Consider the following 27,046-nt stretch of genomic DNA (forward strand, 5'->3'; position numbering starts at 1 on the left):
TCAATCTTCAGATTAGACCTCTGACCTCTGGTCTAGGTCGACTCTCTCCCAAGCAGCTCCGCTGTGCCGTAGCCGCTCTTCAGTCGTCCTGACCACATTCTGGTGAGGTTCGCGCCTGCTGCCCATTCCGCTGCCCAATCCTGCATGCCTAGGAACCTGCCCGCCCTCTGCCCACTCCACGCCCTGCCCTCACCTGCAGCCCTTAGCCGTTGCCTGTTCTCCCACCACCGTTATTTAAAATTCAACTTTTTTTCTGTAGCCCTTAGCCGTCACCCGTTTTCCCACCACTGTTTATTACATTTTTGTTCTCTTTGTCTTGCCCATTATTCCTGCTGCTGCTGCCCCTGCGGCCCCTCCCCCCAGATTGCCCCCGCTCCCACCTTCCAGCCTCTCATCCTTCCCCCCTCCCCTACTTAATGGCAGCTGCTGTGGTGGAGCGCAAGTAAGACCTCTGAAATCTGGTCTAGGTCGACTCTCTCCCCAGCAACTCTGCTTTGTTTTTGCCACTCCTCAGTCCTCATGACCTCATCCTGGTGAGGTTCGCACATGCTGCCCGCTCTGCTGCCCGATCCTGTCTACCTAGGATCCTGCCTGCCCTCTACCCACTCCACTTCCTGCCCTCGCCTACAGCCCTTAACCGTTGCCTGTTCTCCGGCCACTGTTATTTAAAATTCAACTTTTTTCTTTTTTGCAGCCCTTAGCCATCGCCCGTTCTCCTGCCACCATTTATTAAATTTGTATTTTCTTTGTCTTTCTCATTATTCCTGCAGCTGCTGCCCCTGCAGCCACCTCCCCACTGGATGGCTCACACTCCCACCCCTCCCCCCTCTCCCCTCCACTACTTAATGACAGTCGCTGCGTTGTGGAGTCGCTTACATGCCATAGGCACACCAAACGTAAGCCCATCTGCGCCCGTCCATGACCCGACCGTGACCCGACCGCGACCAGCGCCAGGGACCCTGGGTCTCATGCCATCCAGCCTCCTTCCTCGCACTCAACCCTGGAAGAAACAACAACTGCCAGCAGGCCACACCTAACACGACCCACAGCCAGTTCTCCTGCCACCACTGCCGCCAGGCCTTCACCACTGCTCTGGCCACCAACACCACCAAAGCCCTAATATGCATGCTCCTCATTGTGCGCCCCATGCACCAGCAGGCCATGAAAATCTGGAACCTCCTGGACTCGCTCTCACCTGACATCACCTTCTTCACGGAATCCTGGAGCAGTGCTTCCTCGGCCCCTGATATTACCATTGCCATCCCGGATGGGTACAAAATCCAGAGGAAGGTCCGCCACAACCACCCGGGAGGAGGCATCGCACACAAAAGCACCTGCACTTCCAAGTCCAGACCAGCATCAAATCCACTCTCCATGGCACCCTCGCCTACAGACCCCCCCGGCCCCTGAGCACCCTTCACCAACACCATCACCGACCTCATTTCACCCCACGCCATTGCCGCCACGGACTACATACTTATCGGAGACCTGAACCTTCACCTCGACAACCTCAGAGACCCCAGCTCCGCCGCCCTCAGTGACAACTTCACCAACATCGGACTGAAACAACTCCTCACCACACCAACCCACAAGCCAGGACACACTCTCGACCCCATCTTTGCTGAAGGAAGCAGCGTTCACCACACAGCCCCCATGGACCAACCACGATTACTTACACCGCATCTCCCGTGTAGGAACTGGAGCAGAACAACTCAACTCCAACCTCAACTGCAACACCCCCTCCGCTGCAACCAACTCTAACCTCGTGGCCATGGAATTCCACACTTGGATCACCAACTGTGCAGACATGCTTGCCCAGTACGCAACCCCGACATACAACTCCCCAGAAAAGCCGCCTGGTTCACTACCAATCTCCAGGAAGCCAGGTGCACTTGCAGATGCCTGGAGAAGAATCCTAAGACACCCAAAGACGCATTATACCCCACAGCCAGCCCGCCCGGTGGCAACGGCAGGTGGACCACCAGCTCCGCCTGGGCACCGATCACAACCGAGAAGACTACCGCAAACATAATCCATATACCACAAAGCCGCAACCATCATCGCACCCGTATTACAATGCACGATCAACACCACCTTCAAGACCGGCTCCTTCCCCGACTACTGAAAATGAGCAGAAATCAGGCCCCTACTCAAGAATCCCTCAGCAGACCCGAAGGACCTCTAGAACTACCGTCCCATCTCGCTCCTCCCTTTTGCAGCTAAAGTCGCAGAGAAGACCATCAATGCAGAACTGACAAGGGTCATTGAAGACAACTCCATCCCTGAACCTTCCCAATCTGGATTCCGTAGCAACCACAGCACCAAGACCACTCTACTCGCCGCTACTGATGACATCTGCACCCTCCTCGACCAATGCCACACCACAGCCCTAATTCCACTCGACCTGGCAGTAGCCTTTGACACCATCTCCCACCGCACACTCACAGCCAGACTACATGACACCGTCATACAAGGCACTGCCCTCGACTGGACCAGATTGTTCCTGACTGGCAGGAGCTAAAGAATCAGAATGCCTACCTTTCTCTCTGAACCCATGGAAATCAACTGCAAAGTCCCACAGGGATCATCAATCAGCACAACCCTTTCCAATGCCTACATAGCTCCCCTCGCTGCCATCATCCGACGGCATGGCCTCAGCATAGTCTCCTACTCCTATGACACCCAGCTCATCCTCTCCCTCACCAAGAACCCCACCACCAGCAGACTCAGCTTCCAAGAAGGAATGCAGGACGTCGCAGCCTGGATGAACAGCAGCTGCTTAAAACTCAACTCAGATAATATAGAAGTCCCTGTCCTCGGAACCACCCCTTTGGCTTGGAACAACACCTGGTGGCCCACCGTCCTCGGCATCCCCCCAAGCCCCACAGACCACACCAAGAAACTTGCCATCGTACTTGACTCCTCCCTCACCATGAATTGACAGGCCAACGCCGTCACATCCAGCTGCTTCAACACTTTCCGCATCCTTCGTAAGACTTTCAAATGGATCCCCCAGAGGCAAGGAAGACAGTCACCCAAGCACTCATCACCAGCAGGCTGAACTACGGAAATGCCATCTATGCCGGCATCAATTAATTCCTACTCCACAAGCTCTAGAGCTCCAGACAATGCAGAACACCTCCGCCAGACTCGTCTTCAGGGTCCCTCGACATGAGCACATCAGCCAACACCTATGCAAGCTCCACTGGCTCCCCCTCGAGAAAAGAGTCACCTTCAAGATATTCACCAACATACTCACCTATGCCTACAAATGCCTACACAACACCGGACCCCAATACCTCAATGGCAGAATCACCCTCCGCGTGCCCAAACGCAACTTCCGCTCCACCTACATCCTCCTTGCCAAAACCCAGTGCATCTGCAGAGCAGGGGGAAGATGCTTCTCCTACATCGCGGCAGAGACCTGGAACGAGCTCCCCACCGACATCAAACGTGCCCTCTCCCTGAACACCTTCAGGGAGGCTCTGAAGACCTGGTTCTTTGACTGATATGGAACTCCTGACCCCCCCTCAGCACCCCGACACCCTCACAGGTGAGTAGTGCACTTATAATTCCCCTGATTGATTGATTGAATCTTCTGGACATATTGGTCAAGTGCATCTTTTTGTAAATAAGGACAATAAAGTAGACCCAAAAGGAACATGATCCTCACTTATTGAAGTTAATAGAAAAGATGGAGGCTCTGGATTTAAAAATGACCTCCTTTTTTTGACCAAGCATCAAGAGATGGAAAAGCATCTATTGTAATTTAGTGGAGCACCAACGCTAGTGGTATGAGCCAACAAATTAGATCCTTTGGAGAAACTCCGAGAATTTGGAGAATTGGTCCCCCTATACAGGTTGTGGGGGTCCCTGAGAGTTCTGAGGCAATGCAACTATTAAGGGAGTCACTGGGTTCAGATACTGCGGCACAGTCAACCCCAGATCCGTCAATAGCAAGAACCCATACCCGCAGGCACCTCCAAGGCAGGCTCAAATTCACAGACAAGCATTGGTTATTTTGAAGACTCTCAGTGTAGCTAGGACAAGAAAAGGTATCTCCGTGGACAGAAGTTTTACTTTTTCAATCTTTCTGGATCTAGCCTGGGAAACTGCTAGAAGGCAGACAGAATTCAAGGTTATAGTCATCTCAGCCTCCATCCGCGGAGCAACTTCAAGGAGTTATTGGAAAGTGAATTTGCAAGCCTTTCTGGACTCAGGCGAAATACAAACCATTCTCTCCACTCATAAAATGTCTTTGTCAGGAAAAGCGGGACCCTGGAATGGTCAGAAAGAAAGAAGAAAAGTTTACAGCCTATCAGTTAATATACCCCAGACACCCCTGGAGGATGGCGTTAATATGGTTGGTAAGAGGCTGACTGATTACTGGATGTACACATACCATGATGACTTAGAAAAACAGTGATACAATTAAAACTTTTTTACATTCAATTTTTCCTGGTGGAGACTTTTATTTATCCTTCTCTTCTCTTCTCTTCTCTTCTCTTCTCTTCTCTTCTCTTCTCTTCTCTTCTCTTCTCTTCTCTTCTCTTCTCTTCTCTGCTCTTCTCTTCTCTTCCTGTTCCCTTCCCTTCCCTTCCCTTCTCTTCCCTTCTCTTTTCTTCCTCTCTAGCTGTGTCTGTTTTTTTCAGGACGGTGTGGGGCAGGGGCACCTCCCATGTTTGGTCAAGTTTGCTACACATCACACCAATTTAGGTAGACGGTTGGTCTGCCTAGCAATCTGGTGGGCTTAAGGAGGAGGGGAAGAGGACGGGAACAGAAGAAAAAAAGAAAGGTTTTCCCTGGGATTTCAAATCAGAAGGGGCAAGAGAGAGGAGAGTCAGGACATGGGAAGGTTTTTGTTTCAGTTCTGGATTAGGAGCTAGCTTCTCTTTTAGTGGGACAGGTGCCGATATTGGCTGTATAGGGCTACAAATCACCCCTGGGAGATGGCCAATCTAACGTTAGTTAGCTTCAATGCTAACAGCTTTCAAAATAAGGTCAAGAGACCAGTTGTGTTTACTTGGCTAAAGCAATAAAACTGTATTGTTCTGAAATAGGACACTCATTGGATAACAAGGAGAGAAAAGGAGAAAGTAGGGCACCTGGGTGCATGGGATGCATTCTTCTCCTCAGCACATACAGCACAGAGGGGAGTGGTTATCTTGGTAAAGAAGGACATACGTACAAGCAAAGTGTAATAAGGTTATCATGGACCATTGCAAGGTATTGGCCCATACTCATCAAAGAGGTAGGGGGAAACAGGATTATTATAGAAAACTTCTATGCTCCAGTAAGTGACGATTCTTGCCATATTCAGAACATGACATGGTACCTGTGTCCCCTGACTGTGGAGATTATCCTGGGGGTGGGGGTGGGGTACATTTTCTACCGGACCCAGCTTTAAATGCCTCTAACATTACACGGATGTATGACATTACAACGCATGCTTTAACCACGCATGCTTTTACATCGCGAGTTTTACAACGCATACCATTACAACGCCTAGTGCTTTGGGGCGCTGGATAGTGAATAATTTAATTTACTATTCCAACTCCAGTCCCCGTGGATAGTAGGGAAGGTGTTGGATAGTACATTAAACCTATTCCCTATCCTAGAGTGCCCCCCAGCGCAATGCGTTGTAATGGTTTGCGTTGTAAAAGTTGTGTCGTAAAAGCACTGCGTGGTAAAAGTTGCGTTGTAAAGGATGTTTCCCACATTACACATATTCAGCATAAAAGACAAACAGAGAGAGCATTTAGGGATTTGTGAACTCATGTAAATTTATGAGATGTCTGGCACTCAATAAATGCAGGGTTGAAATCATTCACTTGTTATTCTAAACTTTTCCATTCCACTTCTAGGATTGACCCGGGGTCTTTATGTCCCTGGAGTGTTTAAAGCTAAAAAGTATAGGGAAACAATCTCTTCTCTACAATTAGATATTGCCAATTCGCACTATCATATAACTCTAATGGCTCTCCTCAAGACCAATGGGTGGTGGAGAAATAGATGGTCAGGGTCTTCTAGCTCCACAAAGAGCTGATAAATAATCAAACCTTTCAGCATCAGGTGTATGAAGAAGGAGAGTATAAGGGATGGTTCTTGGCATGACAGGACAAAGAGAAGAGAAATGATACCTCATTCAGTTGTATAAAGACCCATGTACGGGTCAGCTTACGGACAGTGGTCTAGACATTGTACATATTTTCCATCAATATTAATCTACAGCTTATCAGGGCGATAGGATAGTTGGGGGAGAAATGCCAAGGAACAGGAATTAAAATAATTTTTGGCAGAGCTGGCCTTCCACGTTTGACATTAGATGCCATAAGGCTATTGTGGCTAGGATTAACTACGGAAGCTATGGGCTTATGCGCCGAACTAGGCATAATTAAGTTGTGGACTTCCTTGAGGGCCACAGGTTAAGATCGCCACCGGCACTGTTTCTGAGCTGAACCTTGTATAGCCAGCAGCATTTTGGTCTGTACGCCCAAATAAAAGAATTCTTAGCTGAACATTGAGTCGTCTGAGGGAATCATAAAAAGATTTGTTTAGCGGGGATGAAGTTAACCTCTTGGTTAGATATTTGTACCAGACCTTAACCCCAGAACCTGTGCAGCCAACTGATGAGGTAAGGAGAAAATGTATGCAACGTACAGGGATTGATATTAGCGATCAAAAGTGGGAGAGGTACTTAAGTCACAGTTGTACCTGTCTCAGTGCCACAATTTTCCAGCATATGGCCTTTTTCAATGGGTGGATGCTTTGTTTAATACCTTGTGCTTTGACCAAAATGTTTCAATTGATTGCTGAAAGGTGTCCAAGATGTAGAAGTAGACTGATCCCACTTGTTTTGGGCCTGTAACGCCCTTAAATTTTATTGGGTGAGTATTTTGTATAGTAGGCTGGACCACTAAATAGAATCTTGACCCTTCCTCAAAATGTGGACCACACAAGAAGGTATTTTAAATACAGATTTAATGTTAATTACATTTGGCATATTGTTTTCATTTATTACTTTTATTTTTCTCCTAAACTATTTACTATATCTGTTTTATGTTACGATGCTTACATCGGGATTGAATAGGAAGAGATAGTAGCCTGTGTAATGACAGTTGACATGTTGGTACAGGTCAAAGTTAATGGGTTGAATTAATGGAGAATAAAAAACTTTGTTTTTGGAATAATAAAGATTTAACCTCAATTAGCAGGTTGCTAACATTACAATGCTGATTATTTCCTACAGTTTAATGTGCTACTTCTTTTTTTGTTTTTTACAAAGCAAGGCAAATCAACATTTGCTTTGCTTTCAAAATACCAAAGCTCTTTTTCTTTTGTTTGCATAAAAAATTGATGCAAACCAGGCGTAAATCTTTACACTTCTGGTACACTACATATACCTAAAGCTTATCAATTGCATACAACTGTGCATGCTCTAATATTGGTATATTCTTATTTCCATTTTTTGTAGCCAGTTTAGCTATCCTTTGATGTATTTTAAACCATGGAAAATATGATTATCAAAAGATAAATTCTTGTTCAATGCGAGGGTCATTTAAAGTTTGGTAGAAGAGAAGAATTGTCCTAAATCAGAATGTTACACAGTTTACATGTCCTTGCACACTGCCACCTCACCTAGAGGTGGGGAACAACAGGTGTTGATGCCAGAGCTCCAGCAGACTCCCACTTTGAGAAACATTACAAAGTGACTATGTTCAGAAAGTGGAAATTCTGCACCATTTAAGGTAGAACATACAATGCTATTTTTTCCAAAGCGAGTCCACCATACATAGAAGTACATACCTAGGCAATTACAGAAGAAAATGACAGTGACAAATAGAAATATACCTACTAATGCATCAGGGACATTCTTTTTGCTTTTGCAGAACAATAACCCCACTTTGACTGTTATTTTCACTAGAACATAACAAGCAGGGTTATGTAAGATGTGTCATGCCAAAATCTTTTTGCAAAAAGTATCCCATCACATCAGGAGCATGTTTGGTAAACATTCTTCTTCCAGTTTAGTGGATGATTGACATCTGATGGGTGGTGGTGCACCGTCCACCACTCTGGAAGGACCGCCTGCAGAAGTACAAATGAAATCCTAAGTGAAAATGCAATCTTTTATGCCGATTCTCAAATTCTCAATCCTTTCTATGTGTTTCTGTTGTTTCTCTAGGATTTACACTGAACACTATCAAAGTGCCCTTGCAATGGTCTTCACCATCAATGAAATCAATCAAAATTCCCAACTTTTACCCAACACCACCTTGGGATTTCGGATTTATGACTCTTGTTTTTCTGTGGTGGGGGCTATAGGCGGAACTCTGCTTCAGCTCTCTGGAGGGAAAGAGACCATCCCCAACTACAGCTGTCAATCAAAACCAAAGCTTGCTGGCATCATTGGTGACGCCCCTTCAATAGTAACGTTACCAATGGCCAGACTACTTGGTGCCATGAGATTTACTCAGGTACAGTATGAGGTACTCTTTCAGATCCTATGTCACAAATGAATGAATAATGGTAATATGTGTTGTGGATGGCTTAAAGCTGGTTGGTGGCAAATGCCATTCACCAAAAAATGCATAACCATTACAGCGGAGATGCAACAATGCATTTACCACTATAACGAGATACATTACAACAAGATAAGTTACCACACACTACAAGTACAATGGATCTAAGGTGTAATGAGCTAAAATAATATAGAACTCTTTGGTGTTCTGCATGGGTGGTCTGTTCAGTAATGGAAGTCTATGATGAAGTAAGGAGTTCTAGGAGTCAAGTTGGGTAGTATTAATGGACAGTTAGGTTGTTTTGGTTTCTGTGATGGGTAGAATTACAGGGTAGTAAGGAGTATTTAGGGTTCAGGAACCTGCAGCATTAAGAGGTACTAATTGGTTTCTAAGTAAGTCTTGGTGGTGAACTCTGCTCCGCTCACTTGCGTTCAACAACGTGAAGTTAGCAAGTGCGTGCAAGGAAAATCCACCTCCTGGCGAGATTTTTCCTCGTTCGCGATCAACAACATCAAGTTGGCTCACGCGAGCGTGGACAATCAAGCTCCCGGAGAGATTTCTCAACGCAGGAGGTCAGATTTCTCATTGCGAGTGGTCACGTATGCTCGCTACTGCTCATGTTGAGAAACCACCCACTCGCATTGAGAAATCTGCCGCTCTAATAAAAATCGACTTGAACGGCAGAAAGGAAGCAGCTCCCGGTTGTGATGTGCATGATGCCGTTCGCAATGATTGCACAGTGCAGGCAAGCACCTGGCACTGAAAATCACCGCAGAATGCATGTATCTAAAGAAACTCCGCTGCTCGCGGAGCTCCACGTGAACTTTGCCCAGGCTTAGTTGTGATGCCTACCCTTTTATTGCTGCATTTATATTCAGGTAAGACAACTAGTAAAGATGACGTTACTTAGTAAGAAATACATTAATTTCTACTGTTTTTTATCTAGATAGTTGTGCACAATATAGGTCAACATGGCAGGTCAAGATAGTTTGAGAAGTATAAGCATAGACTCCATAACTCTATAAACAGGCTGTGTAAAACTTCTTGGAGGCAGCAATGGAAAATAAAAGTAAAAGAAACTACTTCAGGCATACATTTAGATAAAAAATTGTTTCCCCCTTTCTTATTTACAAAGAAACCCTAGCTCTCCACCCAAATAACATGCCCACCCCAACCAAAAGTGACCCAAAACTCAAAATGTCCAAGAAAAAGTTCCTCCATCCCCCAACTGCCTTCCTACCTGTTATTATTTGCAATGTTCCCCAATCTAGACCTGGGTAGTCACCTACACTTTCACCGACATTTACCCTGCCATTGTACTACATAATGGGTTTGTGCTGACCTTTTACCTAGTTAGGTGCTGCATAAATGTCATGTGGCTTTCCCTGGCAACAAGCCTCATTTAGAGAGAAGTGTGGCTCAATGGTTAGAGCGGCAGACCCTGATGCAGTAGTCTGGCTGGGACCAGGATTACATTCCTGCCTCGGCGGGTCTCGGGCTAAATTTCCCCGGACCTGATAATTCTCGCCTCGGTGCCTATTCTAATCATGAGTCCACCTCTGGGCAATAGCTTGCTTAATCTCTTCAACGGCCCCAACAATGCTGAGGATGCCTGACTTCACCTTGGGGGTGCCCAGGAGTGGGCTCCTCACAGGGAAAGGCCAGGAAGGGTTCCTCGGCGGTATTCGTACAAGCGCCGAGATGCCTACGGGCAGTCGTGCGCTTTACAAGTGCGTAATCATCATCATCATTTATTATGCATGAGGATTCAAAGAATCACAGCAGGGCTACTATTTTTTGCATCTTCTGCATAATACCTATGTGTAAGGGTCATCCCTATCATCATCCTCGGCCAATGTGACACAGCAAGGTCAAGTCAAGTCAAGATAAACTTTATTTCAGTCAATGTGACCTCAAAAGTACATCAAATACATACACGAGAAAAGAAAAAACAAATCAATCAATATAAACTGAGAATATAAAACAGCCATATGGTACATTTACACATTTGTGTGCAAGTATAAGTATAAATAAGCGTCACAGATCATATCATAGAAAAGAAGGGAAGGGGAATTAGGCTGAAAATTCATCTATGGAAAGTGCATAATGGGAGTAATAAATAAATAAATATATTCATCGTAAAAAAAGATTTATAAAAAGGTGGCCACATCATTATCTTACAAGTGTTAAAAAGTAAACTTGTTAATTCATAGTTCCTCAAACAGATAAACACACCTTTTTGTAAGAGCAGATAACACACTTAAAATGTAAGACCATCATTAAGAGACCAATGAGAAGGACTACCCAACTTGCAGAGCGATAAAATAGTTAAACTTTTTGTGAAGGAGCATCTATCACCTGATGTGAAGATTTTAGGTAATACCTACGGGAGCACCACATGGAAAACAAAAAGCCTGCGACTGAATAAACAATAGGGATACTTGTGTCATACTTAAGGATCCTAAATGTCTCTGAACAGTGTCTAGTTCCAAGGTTCCTGCAGTTCTGCACCAGCCAACGTTTTCTGGCATTATAGTGCCTGGGGCAGCTGAAGAACACATGGAGTACTGTTTCAACAGGGCAGTCACAAGCCGGGCAATTTAAGGCTTGCAAACTCTTCCATTTGTGGGTGAAACAGCGAAGGGGCAACGCCCCATGCCTAAACTGAAGGTAGAGTTTTCTGGCGGCAGCTGGTCTGATATCATGAAGGGCCGGCACAAATAGAGACCTATCTTTTATCTCTAGGAATGTTATAGTCAGCTTGCCTGTTCTGGGACAGTTCTGGAGCTGTGCCAGATTAAATTCTTCAAAGAGGGTTGTTAGTTCTTTTCTTGATATTGAGGAACAGGCGAGCTCAGGGTCCTCCCAGAGATCCCGTAGCCCCATACTGATGAAAGTATGTTTAATATGGGCCAGCCACAATAGGTTAGCAGCCCCCCGCAGTTTCATCACCTTGAAAAGTTCTTCTCTATAAGAAGAGAGTTCTGGGGTTACCCACAAACGGCGCCAATACATCAGGGGTTTAAGGTTGAGCAAGTCTGAAATTGCCATCAGCCCCAGGTCTAATCGGAGTGGGGTTAGCGGGGTACTCTCTGGGAGATTCAACAAGTGTTTTAAAAAGTTGTTCTCTACCTGGGGTAAATTCTCGGGACAAGAATGGCCCCAAAGTTCAGCCCCATATATAACCCCTCCCCCGGCTTGCACCATATACATTTTTAGACACAGCAAGGTAAAACCCCTGAAGGTACCTTTTGGGTATATAAGCACCATATCTTTGCTGGGGCAGGCAGAGGAGAGACTTCCTTGCTGATACACTGACACGAGATGCTGAGGTCCCTGCACACAGTTTCCAGGACTCAGTGGTCTGACATCCCTCACGGGGTGTCCAACTTGAGAGCAATATGGGGTCCTTCATTTTCTCACTTCAGGTAATGAGGTTGGCTTTATCCTAGATGCTCGGTACAATTAGGTACATCTACTTAGGGTTAGCATCATAGGAGTACGCATTATTACTGTCATGTATCTATATACTTTCATATATCTTTTGTTTTAGCACTATGTTAGATGTCTATCATCTATTTCTTCTTTTGGTGCTTATAACCATTTATATCTGTTTCTGTCTTCTGGTTGTGGCAGCACACATATTTTATACAGAATAATGCTGGTTCAATAAATATTTATTAAAAACGTCCCCACCGTTTATTCTGTGTATCTCTCTGAGACAAAGTGAGCATGAGTGACTGAGCGAAAAGTACTGTACTGTTTCCATGAGCCCTAAGGGGACAGGATTGTCATGTTCGATGGTTTCCCAAAACTTTTTTCTCCTTGGTAAAAGGAGTTCATAGTGGCACTGTGAGCTAGCTGGTATACAGGCGAACATATTCAGTGGGGGTGTCTGGAATCAGTCTGGACACCAGTCCCACAGTTTATGTTGTCTAAACATGCAGATCCTATATAGATTTATAGGAACTGCACAACACACCATCTCCACCCAGCCACAACAAACAAAAATCCCTCCCACCAAACAAAAAAGGGCTAGTAAAGGGCATTATGGATCTCGGTCTGGAGCTGGTCCAGGCTCTGCTCCATCATGGTAATCCGGCCCTCGATAGTGTCCAGCCACTGCAGGATGCAGTGCAGCAATGGCTTGTTGCCAATGTGGTGGCAGCAGTTGACTTACAGCTGGTGCGATGGTCGGGAGGCTGCAGGCTGAGGATACAACTGCACTGGGGGCTGGCTGTTGTGGGTTAATTTCCTCCTCCACCTCTTCCAGGACTACCAGCCAACGGTATTCCAGATGGATATGCTCCAGCCTCTCCCACCACAAATGGGCTGCTATCTCCTGGCTGGTGGGTGGTCATCCTGGGCCAGCAGGAGCAGCTGTATTGAGAAAAAACAAAAAAGACAAAATGTAAATAATGCTCTGTGCTAACAATTGTTTTAAATTACTGGACGGCACAGTAAAAGTACATTGGAGGTCCCCTAGGGCTATTGGAATGTATTTCATGTGATTATAAATAGCGGAGTCACAAGGCCAATTTTATGTTTTACCCACACATGTTACCATACAAGAAAAAGCACTGACTGTGTGGCAGAGAAGCATAAACAGGCAAAGGATTACATCACAGGATTAAACAAACTATGATTTGATTCATGTTGTTCTTCTAAATGCATTTCAAGTAACTCTAAATTGAGTCAGACACTTTGAGTTGAAAAATGCATTATATGGAGCTAGTTTGCTACTGTCTGCAGCTGCAGTTGCCAAATATTTATATCTAATTCCAATGGCCCTGCTCTTTGCCAAATGCATTGCTCTTTCTACCCTGTTGGTGAGTAAATGTTGGAGAAAATAATTCTAATGGACTGCCCTACAGGTCAAGGAATGGGCTTTATATATCTTATTCGGCACATGCATCACTGTGTATCATCTATGCCAAATTTTACATGAAATCATTCACTTACTCCAACTTTCCTCTGTGGCCTCACCCACCACCATGTATTTCCAACAAATTAATTTGCTGATCAATAACCAAGGAAAGGAAACTTTATTTTCTCTAGTGCAAAGGGTAGGGTAGAGGGATTAGACAGGTAGGGTAGAGCTTTTTTATATATAAAAGAAGCGCCACTACACTGATTTTCATCATCACCAGGTTTGTTGGCGTAGTAGACGAATGCATCCACTGCAGGGATCTGTGTTTGACCTTATGGTCACAGGTTCAAATACTGACGGGTCCACTCAGCTTTTCATTCCTATGAGCTTGATAAAATGAGTACCTTGAGTTGGGTAACAATAAACATCTATTATCGAGTGCCAAGATAGCTACGGGTGAGTATGCACTTTAAAAATACCCATGTTATGTTATGTTTTATGTTATCATCATCCCTGGCTTATTCGGTCATGGTTCAATTTGAAAGGTAAAAATCTGAACAAGTGTAAATTAAATCTGATATGGGAAACCATGAAATATATTCTGGAATCACTTCACATGGGTATTTCATTAAATGTGGCACATGCCAAGAATGGATTTTCAAATTTGGTAGGCTGGGATGGAAGAATTTATGAAAAAATAAAGAAGTGAAGTACTAAAAGGTGACTGAGTGGGCAAAGGGACAACACAATACATCTTGTGTGTTCAGTTTGCCATGCATTGAAAACATTATAAATGCCGCAATAAACTGAAGCAGATGCAAAATACACAGACAACACTGCAGTTGACCCAAACTGCACTTTGGTCATAGTTGGCAAAAATGCCATGCGGTGGCGGAGTAGATTAGCAGCATGCTCCTCATGAGAAGAAGAGCTGCCATGCTTACTCATCCAAACAATCCAAATAATCATTCAGCCTTTCATTCTAATTCAACTGTAGCCACCATGATTAAGCTTTACTTTCTCCCATCCATTCTTTCACCAAAATGTCCAATACATTATCCACCCATTAAATAGGAACCTTTTCTCCAAACCATCATTTTGTGCATCCATCCATGAAATTAGGGGTAGAAAAGTAAACAAGCATTGGCATATCCATTATGTCTCACATCTGGGACTGTATAAGTGGTTAGTCATGCTGCACATTATCCTGTGTGCTCTGCCGCTCTGCAGAAATAGTGATCAGAGTCACGGTGTGGGACGGCTGATAGAGGAAAGGAAATGCAGACAACGGGAGGGAGGCAGGAGTATGGTGAACATGGTGGGAAGGGGGGCAGGAGCAAAGTAGAAAACTGGAACCGAATGTGCAGGGGGGGCAGGAGCATGAGCCGAAAAAAGGTAAATTCCGAATTAATTTTCTACTTACGTCAAAAAAAATGCCTCTCTGCGCCATGTATAAAAGAGTACAAACCGAGCAGCCCTCTGACAGCAGTCAGAGCAGGCACGGATCCGTGTGCAGCTCAAGCCTCCCTGCTCTGAGTGGGTGTGCACTGGCGGTCCTTGACTAGGAGGCAGCAGTGACTGTGACAGAGGACATCCTGCTATGTGACGCACCACTAGAGCAGGGGTGGGAGAGTGAACACTGGGGAAGACCGGAGCAATGGGGAGTGTGCACAGGAGTAACAGAGGAAACGAAAATACAATTTAAACAAGCACGGCCGCGAAACCCTGAGTGCATAAATAAAATAAAAAATGAAAACGGTCACCTTGTTAGGGAGAGCAGTGCCCAAGTGCATTAATAAAAAAAAAACATGAAACCAGGTGCCCTAGTGCAATTGTAGAGCCTGTTCAGCAGGACTGAGATGTTTATTAGTGCCGTGCGCCCCCGGAGCGCGGATGGGCCAGTGATAGTGAATAGGCCCGGGCCGTTAAAAGGCTGACAGTACCTTGATTAGTGCTCAAGGGCACCGAGGCCAGTTTTACTACATAAGGCCAAAGGCAGCGCCAGAGCAGAAAGGTGCCGAGATAGCCCACATTTGTTTATGGAACTGAAATCAAGTGCAGCCGCGAAAGAGAAAGCAACATGAGCCAGGGATGCAGCTGGCGCCCTGTGCGCCCCTACTTGATCCCGAGAGCTGGAGGCCATGGGATTGAACATTTATAGAAAAGGTTGGACATGCACCCGCCTTTGGCCAATTGCGTGCTTTCATTTTTGAAAGCCACAGGCAAAGGCCAATAGAATGTGTGGAAAATAAAAAGCCACATGCACGAGTTTAGCGAAAATCTGGAGTGATTCCAAGTGGCCCTCTCCTAGAGCAGCACATGCGCCCTGCACTAGGCTCAATCTAAAAAGGAGGATGATTACAAAGATTAAGGACAGATAAAATGTTATTCCAGCAGAGAGCAGAAAAATAAGATGGGCGCACCCATGTGGACCACGTGATGCTGTTCACGCATGATCTAGAACGCAAAACCACAATTGAGAACCGAGTACTGCAGTTCATACGAGATTTTGGAGCGCGCGGACGCACTCTGCATTCACAACACAACGGAACAGGTGCAACCTCTTGCCACAAGTGGAAATCTGAGTAGGGCAGCAGAGTTTTTTTCTACTCCACGAGCTCTGCCCACTATTAGCACTGACAGACCTGGTTATTTTTGGGTGTTTTTTGTAATATTTTCGACTTTCCCTTTTTCCACATTGAAATGTATTCACTTTTAACACTTTTACGCATGTTTTATTTTGGTTTTTTTGCCAAATATCTTTTCATTGATTTCAAAGATAAAGCAGTACACAGAAAAAATGTGACTCCAATGCATTGTATATGCTGAAAATTACAGAGTGCTAAAGTATCACATACAGTTTGTGGCCTAGGATTCGGCAAGCTCTAAATATGCTTAGTGTATACCTCCCAGGTCTCCACCAGATCTCACACATTGCAGACATCATCGTGATCTTGTGGGAGGTTAGATAAGTCCTTGGCAATGAACCTTTCCACACTCCCCCCCTATCCCCCATAACTCATAACAATAAACATAAATATTCAAACTAAGGTGTCACGGTCAGAGAAAGTTCAATTGTAGTTGCAGGTGAAGGCGGGAACCCAGGGAGAGGGGAGTTCCTCGACTCCGGTCTCCCCCTCAGTGAAACGGGGGAGACAATGGAAGCTCTAGATATGAAAGTTGGAGAGCTCGCAGCTTCGGACCACATGCAAATAGAGGCAGTCCTTCCGATAGATATTCAACCAGGGAGGCCCAAACATAGTAAAATCCCTTTTGAAAATCTTCTACAATGTCTGCCATTCTTTCCATCGCCATTGCTCGCCAAAGCCTGGTGTGCCATTGGGTAAGAGAGGGGGCATCTATTCCCTTTCACCCAACTGCTACCGCCATCTTTGCATCCCCGAGGCACAGCCACTTCACGGACCGATCCCCCTGCATTTGGAGCTTCAAGTTGGGATCCCGGATCCCCAAGAGAGTGTGTTCTTGTGTGTCTGGAATTGAATAGCCCAGAATCAGTTTGATTTGAGAAAGTGCCTCCTTCCAGAATGGTGTCATGCGAGGACAGTTCCACCAGATGTGCCTGAAGTAACCTAGAAACCCACAGCTCCTCCAGCACATGCCTGAGGAGTTAAGGAAGATGGTGTGTAGCCTCTGAAGGGTGCAGGTGCCATTTGTTCATAGTTTTGTAATGAGCCTCCCTTAAAAAACATGGAGCAATTAATCTTGGGAGTATCCCTGTATAGTAAGGTCCATTGTTTCTTCTGCAATGGGGTGCTTAAAAGACTTAAAGTGCATCCCAGAACCTTAGGTGTCTAGGGGCATGGTGAGAACCCAAAGATTGTATGAGTGAGTAAAGGAAAGAGATGGTCCCCCTTGTAGAGGCTCCTGACTGTGCACATTTCCAGATGGGAAGTAAATCCCTAGTGGCGGTCTGCCATATCTGTGGTTGTAGGACCCAATGCTACTTGCACATAGTGGAATTCTTCGGATGGCTGGAGTTGAAAGGCTTGAACACGTTCAGTAAAAGTCAACAGTTTCCCCTGCTCAAACAGATGAGAGAGCATAAGACAGCCACCCTCCCGCCAAGCCTCAAATTGCCCCTCCCTTAGTGCCGTAGGAAATTCGCGGTTGAAATGAATGGGCGCACAGGGGGAAGGGAAGATGATAAGAGGGGTGGATCTGGTTAACTCATCACAAACCTTAAAGGTGGTCGATGAAGGGTTGCTGATATAGGCATTGCATGGTCGATTGTGTTTGTGTTTCCACAGGAGGTCCCTGATAGTTCTCCCTGTTATTTGTCCGTCTATATGGAGCCAAAGTTTTTCCAACACTCCGAGAGACCATTTTGTAATCCCCATAAGTTGAGCTGCCCTATAGTATCCCAGGAAGTCTGGCAAAGCCAATCCCCCCTCTTCTCTTGAACTAGTTAACACACGGTTGGAGAGCAGTGCCCTCTGCCCCAGCCAAATAAACTTGTAATCATTGTTTTCTGTTCAGAGAAAAGCGCCCGAGCTACTGGAATCGGAAGTCCCTGAAAGACATATAATAAACGTGGGAGAATGTTCATTTTTATGGCATTGACCCACCCTATCCAGGAGAGATAGGCTGACCTCCAGCTAGATAGATCAGCTTTATGCTGGCACAGCAGAGGAAGGTAGTTGGCTCCATAAAGGTGTTCCAGCTTGGGAATGAGTTTGATGCTGAGATATGTGATATGTGATCTTTGTGCACACTCCAGAAAGGGGTCGCACCTTCAATATCCTGCGTGGACTCCTCAGGCACCATTAAGTTAAGAAGGAAGGATTTTGAGAGGTTATCTGAGGCCTGTTAATAAGAGGCCAGCTCAGCTTGGATCGCAGGGAGAGAAGACTGTGGCCGCGTACCTGGAAGAATCACATCATTCCCAAAGAGGGATATCTTGTGTTGATCTGTGCCAAATGGAACACCCCCCTATGTCCGGGTTGGACCTAATGTGCTCTGCGAAAGGTTCGATGCTGAGCGCAAATAGTAGGGGGGATAAAGGGCACCCCTGCCGGGTTCCTCTAGAAAGGTAAAAAGGTTCAGAGGCAATCACATTTACCACGACCATGGATCGCGGTGCACAATAATTCGCCCGTACAATTGCAATGAAGGTCTCAGTAAAACCAAACCGACGCAGTGTACAGGTCATAAAGACCCAATCAACACGGTTAAAGGCCTTCTCTGCATCAAGCGAGAGAAAGGCCGCAGGTATGGCCTTCCTCTGTGTTTTCTCAATAATACTTTTGATATACTCCACAGAGCACGAACTGCCGTCACGATATACTAGCGCTGTATTTTAGGACCTAGTACTGTATTTAGACGATTTGTAGGCTGCTTGTGATGATTTTAAAAATACCATGCGATTTTAAAAATTACCCTTTTTAAAATTACTAGCGTTAAGATGTAATTGTTGCACTGATCCTTGCTTATTTGCACACACACCACAGCACCTACCCGACCCGCCAGAGCGGAGGGAATAGGGCACTCGGAGCCGTCCACGAGCACCAGCCGCCATCTTGGGGCTGGGTCGGGACACGTTCTAGCTCTTCTCCACTTCCGGGAGAGAGCTATTTAGTCCTCGCTCGCCTAGGATGCGCAGCGGACTAGCGCAGCGGGCGCGCGCCGAAGACGCGCCTAAGACAAGCCCGTCTGCGCCCGTCCGAGCCAGATCCGGGCCCAGTGCTACCACCCCTGGTCCTGCTGCTATCCAAGACACTTCATCAACCCTACTTTATACTTCCGCACAGCTGAAAGAGCTGAACCCAGGTTTGGGTAGGTCCTGCCAAGTATTACCGCCCCTTAAATACCTGACATCTACACCCAAATCATGTGTAGGCTGCGCTTTTACCCTTCCACCTCCTCTGCCCGCGATGAACACCACATCGTATTCACCTGTAATCACCAGTGCCCCGCTCTTAGTTGAACAGTATTTTAGGGCAGCACTGATTAATTCACGTTCTCTCCCCCAACACAGTTTGGATATCAGGGAGTGTATTCTTAACCAGGAACTGGACATTCTTTTTATTACGGAATCCTGGGGAGATGAGGCATCTGGCCCTGATTTTGTTCTGGCCACCCCTGAAGGCTACTGTGTGGCCAGACAAGACAGAATCTCTGGGCGAGGTGGAGGCTTAGCCATTATTTACAAGGACACCTATCGCGCAAAATTCGAGCCCATTCAAAGCACTATTTGTGAAGCTTTTGCGTTTGCCATTAATCTCACGCAGAAGCAAGCCTTCAAAGGGACACTTTTGTACAGGCCACCGGGTCCTCGAACTAAATTTTTAGCTGCACTCACTGAAATCACTGAACTAGTAATAGGATCCGCGGATTATACGATTCTTGGGGATTTTAATTTCCCTCTTGAAAACCTTGAAAATAAAGACACAGCCCAACTCATCACTGATATGCAGGCAATGGGACTGCAGCAACTGGTGAGGGGCCCTACGCATGAGGCCGGACACACACTGGACGGCTTATTCACCAATAATCCTGGCATTGATGTGTCAGCGGTGTTACCTTTGGTATGGTCTGACCACCAAGCTATTATTTTTAAGATTCAATCATTACCCTCCAAACCCTCTCAGACCAAAGTCCGGTCTTCAGTGGGGACGCGGATGTGGAAAAACGCAGACATTCCACACCTCACTTATCTCCTAATGTCATCAGTCCCCAAAAGTTCATGCGACCCTGACACTATGTCTACTAATTTTCAGGATTGGATCCTGAAGGCTGCTAATCAAGTTGCACCTGAAAAATTCTATCGCCCAAATAGAGCTACTCCATCTGCCCAGTGGTATACAGAGGAGTTGCGACTCCAACGTCAGTATTGTAGAAACTTAGAAAGGCGTTGGAGAAAGCACTACAGCCCCTCCGCTAAGCAAGTCTATAAAAATGCGTTAGCGATATACAAGAAAGCTGTCATTACGCAAAAGAATCTCTTTTTTACTGGTCAAATTGAGCAAGCACAGAATTCAGCCAGGAGGCTGTTTCAAGTGGTGAGTTCTCTCTCTAATCCTCCGGCTGGACCCGTAATTGAGAATTCGCAGGAACTTTGTAGTTCACTGGCCACATTCTTTACCACTAAGGTGATGGATATCTATTCCACTTTTTCCAAAGAACCGGTGGGAAGAACCATTGATCCATTCACTCATTTAGTGCCTACTCACCCTTTCCTCGCTCAGTTTCAGTCAGTCACTGAAGATCAGGTCAGCACGCTTGTTGCTAAAATCAAATCCGGCTCTCCGCTTGATCCATGTCCTCCTACCATAATGAATCAACTACTTAATACCATCACTCAGCCGCTCACCGATATTTGTAATTTCATCTTCAAAACTGGTGTCTACCCTGAGACCTGGAAGAAGGCTATTGTCAAACCTTTGCTTAAGAAGCCTTCTCTAGACCCCTACATTACGGCCAACTACAGACCTATTGCTTGCCTTCCCTTCCCGGCTAAAATCGTAGAGGCCATTATGAACCAACAGCTATCAGAGTTTATTGAGCAAAACAAACTCTTGGATGATACTCAGTTCGGGTTCCGGAGGGAACACGGAACTGAAACAGCACTGATAAAGGCCTCCGATGAAATCAGAGACATCATGGATTCGGGAGGAGCGGCAGTGCTTACTCTGTTGGACCTGTCGGCGGCCTTTGACACGGTCGACCACGTCATCTTGGTCGACCGTGTCGCAGCCCTTGGGATTAACCATCTGGCCAAAGATCTTATAGCTTCTTTTTGAGCTAACCGTAAGCAGGCAGTCAAACTGGGTAACCATTACTCATCGACTTCTGAACTGCCTTGTGGGGTCCCTCAAGGATCCTCGTTAAGTCCTACGCTTTTCAACATTTATGTCGCAGACTTGGCGAGGGTCATCAAATCTCATGGGATGCGTTTAACCACCTACGCAGATGACACCCAGCTTGTGCTGGCGGTGCATAAGAACGGCCCAGTGGTAGCAGTTAAGCTTCAGGAGGGGTTACTGGATGTACAATCATGGATGCACAGTAACTGCTTAAAACTTAATGCGGAGAAAACTGAGGTCATGACTTTTGGTAATATTTCCCCAGAGTCGTCCCCGATATGGTGGCCCAGTCAGATGGGCCCTCCCCCGGTCCCAGCTACCATGGTTAGGAATCTGGGAGTGATCTTTGATAACAAGCTATCGTTTGGATATCATGTTAACAAGGTGGTTTCTGCTGCATTCTTCATGCTGAAATTTTTTTTAAAACTCCTGCCGTATTTACCAGCATCAGCAGGAAAAACACTGATTACCACCTTAGTGTTTTCCAAGCTTGACTATGGAAATGGTCTCTTTTTCAACACGCATAAATGCATCCTGAATAAGCTTCAATCTGTCCAAAATATGGCAGCACGGATCGTGCTCAACATCCCCAGGCGCCACTCCACTTCGGCAGCCATACGCCATCTCCACTGGCTAAGAGTGGAGAGCAGGATCAAATTCAAAGCCCTTTGCATTGCCTATAAGGCTATCCATCGGACTGGAACGAAGTTCTTAAAGGAGGCATTTCAGGTGTATATTCCTAAAAAGAATTTAAGATCAGCAGCAAGCTGTATACTGTCTGTACCCCGTACAAGAACGGCTACATGGGGCGACCGACGATTTTTGGTAGCAACTCCCATATTGTGGAACTCACTCCCCTTAGACATTAAAACTGCGCCAACCCTCATTGGCTTCCGCAAGGCTTTGAAGACCTGGCTCTTCAATCAATAAGACTGTGTCCTTACTATTGTATTTTAGAGTATCTCACTGCGCCTAGACACCTCAGGGTAGTAGCTGCGCATTAAAAATCCCATAAATAAATAATGTGAATTACTCTTCTGATGTTATCATGGGTCTGCCTCCCCTTGATGAAGCCCATGTGGGCTGGCTGCACAAGGAATAGCATGACGTTCTCCAGACGTGAGGCCAAGATTTTTTAATATAGCTTGGCGTTCAGATTCAGGAGCACTATATGTCTGTAAGAGGTGCAGCTAGAGGGGTCTTTCCCCTGTTTGGGGATGACAGAGCACCACCTATCTCATTGAAGGTGTCCCCTTGTGAGTGACAGCGATATTGTTGGAGAGCGTCGCCAGACAGGGGACTAATTCCAGGCAGAGTGCTTTTTGGAGCTTAAGATAATCTATCACCTTTTCTGCAGAAATGGGTCTACTTAACTCTTCATTGGTGGAGTTCAGAACCTGGCAAAGTTCTAGGGCCTCAAGGTATTGGTCTTGGACTTGCACATCTAATTGATTTGAGGTATGCAAAAATTCCCCAAAGGCTTTGGCTTTCCCCAGCTCGCTGTGGTGGAAGACCCTTTCCCAAAGATTATGTGTTTAATATAATCCTTCTCCTACCTCACTCATACTTGACATGCTAATAACGAACCCACCTTGTCCCCTCCCTCATAACTGCGTGCTTGTAAGCATAGGAGGATCTTTTCAGCCCAATTAGTGTAAATAGCTTGAAGCTTCCCCTTGACCTGTGTAACCTTATCGAGGGATTGGACCGAGGGATTAGATTTATGGTCATTCTCAGCCGTTCAAAGCTGACACTCAAGGAGAAGGTGTTCCCCCTTGCATTGTGCCTTGAGAGAGCCCTCTAGCTTGATAGACTTCCCCTGAATAACTGCCTCGAAGGTTCCCCAATTGTTGGCTAGGGAGGTTTGCTCCGGGTCGTTAAGGTAAAAAAATTCTGTAATTGCCTTTCGTAACTCATCCCTAAGAAGCTGATCTCTACGAAGGAAGTAGGGAAAATACCACCTGGCTAATTTGGAGCGTTGGGCAGGCCAATAAAGGACCAGCTCTAATGGAACATGATCAGAGAGGCAAATCGGATGGAACTGGGATCCTGCTACTGTGTGGAGAAGTGACTGACTTATGAATGCATGGTCGATCCTGGAGTATTTCCTATGTGAATGTGAGAAGGAGTAATCCTGGGTAGCGGGATGGGCTGCTCTCCAAGCAGCTACTAACCCCAACCCCTGTAAAGCACCTTTAAGTGGTTTGCTGAAGACCCCCCCCCAATGCCCTATGGGAGTGTGAAGTGTCAAGAGCCGAATCTGATAACAGATTGAAATATTCGAACAATAGGATGTCACCCCGTGCAAATTCCTCATGTGTGGCAAGGAATAAGTTTAGGAAATCATGTTGACCTGTGTTAGCTGCATAAATTGTGGCTATGGTGCATGATCATCCCCACATCTCTCCCCCAACCATCAAGAACCTCCTCTCTTTGTCAGTTTTAGTGTCATGGTGGAGAAAGAGTATCGATGCTTGAAAAAGGAGCGCCACCTCATTGTTTTTAGTGTGTACTGAGGAGCAAAAAATCTGCGGGTATGCCCTATGCTTCAATCATTGCTCCTCCTTGCATGGAATATGTGTCTCTTGCAGGGCAGCTATTTTAATCTGGTGTTCAGTTAGGACTTTCCAGACCAGGTTTCTTTTGTTAGGGTAATTAATGCCTTCTACGTACCACGTTAAGCAATTAATCCCCATCAGTTAGCATCAAATCCTCCAGCTTGTTTCTGCAACTGCACTCTGGGGAGCATGTCCCTCCAGACCATTCCTCCCTCCCATCGTACCAAGCAACCTAAAATAAAAGCAGAATGTACTGTGACACCAAAACAATATTATCAGTAACAAATATACACCATAACTGTAAGCTCGGGGATTCTCTATCACAAAGGAGAACCGCAATTAAAGCATTATCTGGGGCCGTCCAAATTCCGCCTCCAAGGCCCGTAGAACTGCTACGTAGGTACAAGTAAGATATTAGCTAGGGATAGCAATAAGTGCTGTCGATGGTCAGGACAACTTCGATCCCCTCCCCCCCTCATGGTCAGGACAACTTCGATCCCCTCCCCCCCTCAACCTCATCCTTAAGAGACAGAGTAGCCGATGTTCAGAGGGCATGAGTTCAAGACCCGCACTGCAAGCCCGGCTGAAGTCTTCACAAGAAACACTGCATGTGGATGGCAGAGAGCAGATACCTCATCATCCCGTAGTGGTCTTACAAGCTCTCCGCTGCTGTAGCCAAGGACTGCCCTCCTGCTTCTTTGAGCCTGCTGCTTCCTCCACCACTCTCTGGCGTTTGGGCAGGGGCAGGCCATTTGATACCCAGAAACGTTGTCGCCGCTTCCAAATCAGTGCAGTGGTAGTTCTTATTGTCAAGTGAGAAAGCTAGTCCGAAAGGGGTAGGTCCATCTATATTTCACCTTGCGGTCTCTTAGGGCAGCTGGCGTCGAACAAGTGTGGCTTGGGCTACATCCTGATACAGAGAGCACGTTGCACCCTGGAAGGACACCTTGTGCAGTGCTTGTGCATTCTGAAGAACCATCTCCTTGGTTTCAAAAGAGCTGAATTTTGTCAGCACGTCCTTGTGTTTCCTGGAATCACCTGTAACCCGGGGCCCCACCGTGTTGTTAGGTTTGAAATTCGCATTCCTGCAATGCACTCGTTTCATGCTATATTAGGTTAGCAGTGTGTGCTAAATAGACACCATTTGTATTCACGTTATGCAACCCACTGAGTTATCCCCGTAATGTGCAGGCTCCAGTTAGGAAGTGTGACTCCATTTTGTATTTCATAATCCCTATTAGACTGCTTAGGCTGTGCCCGTACGAGGCCTCATTACTCAGTATTGCTTGTCTCAGCAGAACACTGTTCTTTGTTATTATTTTCTCTCCTGTTGTAGATTGTAGATAGCATGTGCCTATCTGGCAGGTGGTAGCTCATCTCTCTGTACCCCTTTGTTCATGTTTGACCCTGGTCAGTAACTTTCCATTGTGGACGTGGTTGGAGGCTCTTGGGAAGAATCATTACGTGTTGCAGACTGTTGGGGGTCAGTCCCTCGGCAGACATCTTAGGGTGCAGGTCAGATTGGACTCCTCTGTGGAGTATTGCTAGTCAACGAGTAACCCGGGTGGCCCTTAGAAGTCAGAGTCAGTCAGACATTAGAGAATACAAACCAGGTCAGGAGGAAGTTGGGTCACGGAACGGGGTACAGGGGACCCCCTGGTGCCAAAGAGCTTGCTTCAACCAGAGCCACACTGGGAGAGACCTTGCATGCAGGAGGATGGTGAGCCCAAGCGCTTCTCACCTATGCCGAGAGGGCTTTGGCGGCGGAGGTATCATGCAGGACATAGGGCCATGAGTTGGGGCTCCCCCACAAGGTAGTGAGATGGCACCTGACTAACGCCATCTTAAGGTCAGGCACCAAACTGCTGTAATTGCTCCCGGTAGTCCACCCTCGTGTCAGGGAAGCCCCTCCACCCTCCTCCATACCTGGTGTTCTCTTCAAGACCGGTCCTCAAGAGCTTCAGTTCCACCAGAGGTCCTCCCCAACCAACGGGGTCCCCGCATGGAGAGCAGCCCTTCTGTCGCGGTTGCCGAAGCGAGGCTCACTCTTCCCTATTGGCTGAAAGAGGGTCCCGGGGGTAGGTGGATAGTGTCACCGATGCCCTGCGGTACGGTATTCTCTGCACGGCTCCCCTCAGGTCCCGGGGCTTCAGCGTTTGTGGCAGAGATCGAGCTTGGGAATGGCCGCCATCTTAGAAGGCGCCATGGGCTCCAGTGACAATAACGTCTTTGCTCCGTAAACAACACCCAAGGCTCCTAGTTTGCCTCCGGGATGCCCCTGCGCCTCCAGGTGCCCCCAGACATCGGGTGACTCGGTTTTGGGGGCTGAAAGTGCCTCGCTATTCGTGGACGTTGCTGGGCCTGGAGAGGAGCAAATCGGAGTGACACATTAAGGTGGGTGCATTTTTAAACTTTGAGGAGGCTGTGGAGGTCCAAACATTAGGAGGCCTCCTTACAAAGAATTGCTTCAGAGTATTTTCGTTTTTGAATGATGTAGTTTCAAGGGTGAGTCACTGATTCAAAGTGAATGTGAGGTACCTGGCAAGACTACTTTGTGTGCCTGGTAGGTGGTAGTCTTGTGTACTACACAGACTGGTTGGAATAGATTTCTTTCCTAAATGTGGATCCTGTTTCAAAAGATTAGAATAACTGTGATGCCTGTCAGGCTGCAGCATTAGGCTGTCCTTAGAAGAACCAAATGGATTCTTGATATATCTGACACAAGCCAGTTGCCACAGCTGAATCTTGACATTTTCAGTTGTGATCGGGAATTAGATTTGGTGTTTGGACACCTTTCCTAAAACACTAGTGTGGGTGTGATTGTGTTGGTTTTTGCCCAGAGTGAAAACCAAGGATTTTTCAATTCCAGCAATGGTGGTTGTCTTGCAGGCTAGTATATTTGTTGCATGAAGACAGACTTGAACCTGCATGGTGCTGTGTGAAAGTGGATATCAGTACGAATTTGGTTTACTGGGTCTTAACTTTCACATAACGTAGAGTTATGCAAAAATCAGTTATGTCCTCAAAGGGAGATATTCTCCTATATAGCTGCATTATATCAGTTTACTATAGGTGGAAACAGATGATAGATTTCATCTGGAGAGAGGCACAGGAATCCATTTATAACTAATGACTCTGAAAAACGATGGAGCCATGCAGGACTCTTTGTTGTAGAGGATGTAAGAGGGAGTTTGCAAGTTTACCTTGCTGGGAGAGGTTTACCAGATAGGATTTAAACCATTTCATATCTCTGCCCCCGATCTCCATTAGAAC

The 27,046-nt window shown here is 46.3% G+C and overlaps 1 protein-coding gene across 1 annotated transcript in view; it reads left to right on the plus strand.

The window, feature by feature from the left end:
• Window positions 1-27,046, plus strand: part of LOC144783914 (vomeronasal type-2 receptor 1-like) — a 236,567-nt gene that overhangs the window by 188,889 nt on the left and 20,632 nt on the right. The window contains 1 exon segment of the mRNA XM_078662652.1: window positions 8,186-8,477. Coding sequence (XP_078518778.1) covers window positions 8,186-8,477 — 292 coding nt within the window.

The sequence above is a fragment of the Lissotriton helveticus genome, chromosome 10 (assembly GCF_964261635.1).
Source record: "Lissotriton helveticus chromosome 10, aLisHel1.1, whole genome shotgun sequence".
NCBI lineage: Eukaryota > Metazoa > Chordata > Amphibia > Caudata > Salamandridae > Lissotriton > Lissotriton helveticus.